Here is a 5,302-nt window from a genome sequence, read left to right as displayed (position 1 = left end):
AAATTGCAGAAATGTTGAACGTACTGGACATTATTCAACCATTTTTCAACATCTAACCATGTTAGGAAAAGTCAAGAAGCTCAACAAATGAGTATCACACAAACTCAGTGAGAGAGATAAGGAGCATCATTTGGAGGTCTGCAGTGCTTTAATTATTCATCACAAAAATGAAAGTATTCAAATGAAATTATTCCCCATCCACCTTATTCTCCAAACTTTTTGTTGACAGACTATCACTTTTTTATACATTTGGACAGATTTTTGGCAAGGATAGTCTTCAAGGAAGAGAATGCAATAAAAAGTACCTTTAATGGCTTTTTTGGCTTCTCATTCTCATGATTCTATCAAATTGTCATGAATGCATTTCTGTTGCATTGGGAGTGTATTAATGTTGGTGGAAACAATTTTGATTGAATATGTAAGTTTTTAAATTAAATTAATAAACATTCAAAGTCAGAAGCAAAAATTGACCATTTAATTTGCAACAATAGGCCAGCATTCATTTCATCTTTCTTATCTGAATTCTGCTTTCCATGGCGTGTCTTCAATTATCAGAAGAAAGTTTTTCTAAAGCAATTGATATTTTATCATACTGAAATAGAATTTTTGATGCACAATGGAAAAGTCTGTAATATAATAATACTTCAATAAATATACAAAATAAACATCTGCAACATAAACTTGATATAAGAATTTTTCTGTATCATGTACAGTACCTGAGGATAATTACTAGAACCAAAAGGTATTATAAGAGATCTTCAAAAAAAATAACAGTTGTGCTGTAAATTTTTGAAATATTTGTAATAGTAGACTTGTCTAATTTCAAGCAATTTAATAAATAATACTATAGCAATGGATTGATAATAAAAATACACAAAAAAATAAAATGATGAACAAAATGTCTATATTCACAAAAATAAACCACAAATTATGTTGTTTACAATGAGAAGATTGAAATCTGTACACTGTCCACTTGTGACCTTTCTCAGTACTACAAACAGTGGTGATATTCAGCGGTTCGCACAGGTTCGTCCGAACCCGTTGTTAACATTTTCAAAGTTTTCCGAACCCGTTGTTAAACACACGTAACATTTCTCAGCGGTTTTGTTTCTTTTAAAAAATATATTAAAATATACGTATTATACTCTGTAACACTACTAAACTAGAGCCTTATACCCCGTTCGCTATGTTCCCCTTGTACGCCGTTCGCATATAACCTCCATCGACCGTTTCAATCTCGACTGAAACGAGATTTAGGCTGCGTACACACTAGGCGTTTTTAAACGCGCGTTTTAAAGAACCAAGAGTTCTACTAAAGCGCCCGAAAAACGCGCGTTTTAAGAAAAATCTATAAACGCGCGCTTGGCCAAAAGCGCGCGTTTGAGTGTGTACGCCTATGTAGAACTCTTGGTTCTTTAAAACGCGCGTACGCGTTTAAAAACGCCTAGTGTGTACGCAGCCTTAATCGTGATCGACTCAAGAGAGTTCTTGAAACTAGGTCCAGTCATACGAGGGATCCCACAATCCCACACGCGCGAGAAAATACCAGATGGCTGCGGAACACGTGTCGGGCTATCTACAGCGAAATAAAAAAGATATTGTATTTCAAGAAACTATGACATCTGTCTATTATTATAATAATACCTAATGATAAAATAAATGATTTAGAAAAGTTTTTTCTTGAGAAAAAGTGATAGGTAAAGCAGTTAACTCCTAGGGACTCTAGCAATTGTTGATATTAATGTAATTAAGCATAAAAACTACTTAAAACTGAAAAAACGAAAGAAATGCGTTAATTCTGAAAAAAAGCTTCAGGTTTTATTTTCCTTTGTCTGGTCTTTCTGTGAAATCTGACGCTGATGAGTCATTGTTTAAACAGCTGGATGACCTTGAACACAGCTGGAGTTGGATTNATCTATAATTTTTCTTTCAATAATCAAAATTTGAAGTTTTTAGTGTAGATCTTCATAAAATATTTGTTAAATTTGCTATTAAGTTAATAATTAAATGTTAAGTAATTTGGCTTAGAGTTAGGTGTTAGGCTTTAAATTGAAATTTCATAAACTATATAAAGAGTAAATTTATCTATTATTTCTTTCAGTTAAAGTTTTGAATCTCATTACATCACAATTCTAACCATATTTTTCAAACAGGTGCTTTGTAGCATTTTAATATTAATCAATGATTCTAAATAAAATGAAACATTTTTGATTAGATTATTCACTGATATAAAAGGAAATAACATAAAATGAGAAAAATGAATATGATATAAGAGAAGCAAATATGTAAGTTACCCAACATTTTTTTATTTAACAGTCAGAAGACAAAGTTGGGCAAGACAATAAATACATAAGCAGAAAACAATTGAAATATTGTAAAACAAAATTATTTTTTAATTAATAAAATTGCAATCATTAATAGAAGGATCTATAATGTAGAATTAAGTTTACTAAATTGCACATTAGAATGAATGGTACTACTCCTAGCAAACAAATGCACAATATGAATGAACTAAAGAAAATGTTAACTGAAATCTATGAGTCATCTAATCAGAGTTTAGGAATGTCAATCTAGTTGCACTCATGATTGGAATGCTTGTTTTCATAAATATTGGTTAGCATTTGCTATATTGAATATTTTGTCTTGTAAATCAAAGATAAAAGAAAATAGCTTGCTGTATCAAATGCTTGAGGAGAGGGCGTCGAGTTGGCAGTTGGGAGAGTCGTGGTTAAAGTGAGCTCGTGCAAATCGTGCAGTATTTCTGAGGATTTTATCTCTAACCTGTGTTGTTATACATTTTTGGATTCGGCAAGACGTAAGGAATACAGTGGTGTTGGAATTTTGGAAGTGTGACCCTTTTTTCGGAGGTTATTGGAAGTTGAAAATTCAGGATAATTCGGATCGTTTTTCCGGACGACGGAAGTCGATCTTCCGGAAACGGCAACGGGGGACCATACCGTATGCATATGTGAGTACTGTATTAAAATTTGGAGGTCTAGGACCTATTATTTTAGAAGTTATTTAACTTTTCCGAGAGGATAGTATCGGGAATCGAAGGCCCGCATCGGGCTAGGGAATTATTAATCGACGAAAATTTCGACGGTTTTAGTGTGTCCTACGGTTCAGTAACTTTCGTTAAAAATTTGGTTTAAGAATCTTTTTAACTTGATAAGTTATGACAATTTATAAAATAAGAAAAAAATCAGCTTTTCCACCACTGTACTTTAAATAACGATTTTTATAACGGCCGTTACTATAGCAACGGTGATTGACCGGAACACCTGTTGCTATTTGCCAGACCATCTGGCGATATTAAAAGTAAACAGGAAGTGACTTGGATAAAATAAATTATCTCTTTATTTAATAAGATAAATTAAAATAAGTGTTTTAATTAAAATTATGGATGAAAAAAGGAAGGATTTGATAAAAGAATTTAACAAAGACACAAGTAATATTATAGAAGAATTACAAGATTACATCGAAGATAATAGAAATGGCAGGATGTCAACTCCTGATCATTATAATATAATAATGAATTCCATACAGAAAATAGTTAAATTAGCAGAGATAAAGATTATAGAGATAGGATCAACAACAAGGTTGGATAGAGATTCCCTAGGGAATCTAAAAGAGGAAATAAAAGAAATTGTACAGCAAAATAACGAAAAAACACTTCAGATGGTTGAACAATTAAGAGAGGAAATTAGAGAAATTAGAAAAATGAAAGAAACGGGGAAAAGTGAAGAGGAGGAGAGGTCTGATATAAAAAGAGAACTAGAACAGTTAATTACAGAGAATACAAAGAAAACTATAGATGCAATAACGACAGTGCAAGGGGATATAACAGAATTAAATAAGAGCTACTCTAAACCGATTAGTGCGCAAACACAAAATACAAGTTACAGCGAAATACTTAAATTGGGGAGAAAACAAACAGATATTGCTCTTCCTACGCCAACACCCCGTTACTCAATATTGGTTCATAGTAAAAATAAGAAGAAAACATCTGAAGAAATCAAAAAGATAATGGTTAAAAATGTCAACCCTACAGATATAAATATTGGTGTCAAACAGATGAGAATGATTAAAGATGGAGGGGTGGTAGTGGAATTAACAAGTTCAGAAGATATGACAACATTGAAAAAAGAATTAGATAAGATTAAAGAATTGGAAACGGTTGAGAGGAAGAAAAAACTGCCAACTATAAAAATAGTCTCCGTCCCAAAGGATATTGAAAAAGAGGAGCTCGTACATAAAATGTACGAACAAAACATGTGCTTATCAGAGAACTTATCTGAAACATTTGTAGAGAAGCAGATAAAAATAAAATACTCAATTCCTCAAAAAGACTCGACACTACAGACTTGGATAATGGAGGTTTCACCCATGATCAGAGAAATTTTAATAAACGAAGAAAAATTGTACATAGGATGGGTTAGGTGCACAGTTTACGACCACATAACAGTGATACGATGCTTTAAGTGTTTGAACTTCGGACATTTTGCGAAAGAATGCCAAGAAAAGGAACAGGTGTGTAGTCACTGTAACGGTGCTCACATCTATAAAGATTGCGTCAAAGAGGGGCCAGCAACATGCATAAATTGTGTAAGAAACAGTCTAACAGAGGTAAATCACAACTCAATGGATAAGCACTGCCCAAGCTACGTGAAACAACTCCGGAAACTTCTTGGAATACAACGACAATAGAAGATCATTGTAGAAGCCATCGAGTTGATGGACAGCAGTATGTCTTCGACCTACATGAATGGTGAATATGATTCAACAATTAGAACAATTGATTGGAACCATCAGACTTTTCATAGTGGCCGAATTGACCACTACACTGGACACATCCAATTATGTTAACCACAAGTTGTGGTTAAATTGTACATACTGTATATACTTTTTTGGTGTTCAATTTTCTTTGTTCTTCTGTTATTTTAAGTTTATATTGTCGGGACCAAAATTTTTTATGTAGCCACTGCCAGTTGCATCTGGCTTTTTGTTAAATCAATTTTAAGGATTCAATAAATGCCCGATGCGAGGCGCCTATGGGTCCCATGCCTTCTTTCACACTTTCCTATCTTCCTTTCTTTTCACACTTCAAACCTCATGCTTTCTCTTCTTTCCTACTTCCAAGGGCTAAGTCCGTCGCTTAAAAGACGGACAGCTCTCTAATTCTCTTTTTAAAGATGTATTAAAGATGTATCAAATGCTTGTATATTGAGTATTCATACACTGGATCACACTGTATATGATTTGATTGCAATTTTCAAATTGCAGACGTTTCAAATTCAAATTT

At 33.1% G+C, this 5,302-nt stretch overlaps 1 protein-coding gene across 1 annotated transcript; it reads left to right on the top strand.

Annotated features, from left to right (window-relative positions):
* The first annotated feature begins 3,018 nt into the window (after nt 1-3,018).
* LOC111625977 (uncharacterized protein PF11_0207-like) lies at nt 3,019-4,848 on the top strand. Its single transcript, XM_023369241.1, has one exon. The coding sequence runs from the start codon at nt 3,400-3,402 to the stop codon at nt 4,705-4,707; it is 1,308 nt and encodes a 435-aa protein (XP_023225009.1). The 5' UTR covers nt 3,019-3,399; the 3' UTR covers nt 4,708-4,848.
* Nucleotides 4,849-5,302: the final 454 nt, after the last annotated feature.

Source organism: Centruroides sculpturatus, unplaced genomic scaffold, assembly GCF_000671375.1.
Source record: "Centruroides sculpturatus isolate CEXI.00-Female unplaced genomic scaffold, Cexi_2.0 scaffold63, whole genome shotgun sequence".
Taxonomy (NCBI): domain Eukaryota; kingdom Metazoa; phylum Arthropoda; class Arachnida; order Scorpiones; family Buthidae; genus Centruroides; species Centruroides sculpturatus.
This window is presented reverse-complemented; position numbering and strand designations above follow the sequence as displayed.

Bases quoted from the DNA above. Each gene is read 5' to 3' on its own strand.
- LOC111625977 (XM_023369241.1), top strand. From the start codon at position 3,400: ATGGATGAAAAAAGGAAGGATTTGATAAAAGAATTTAACAAAGACACA.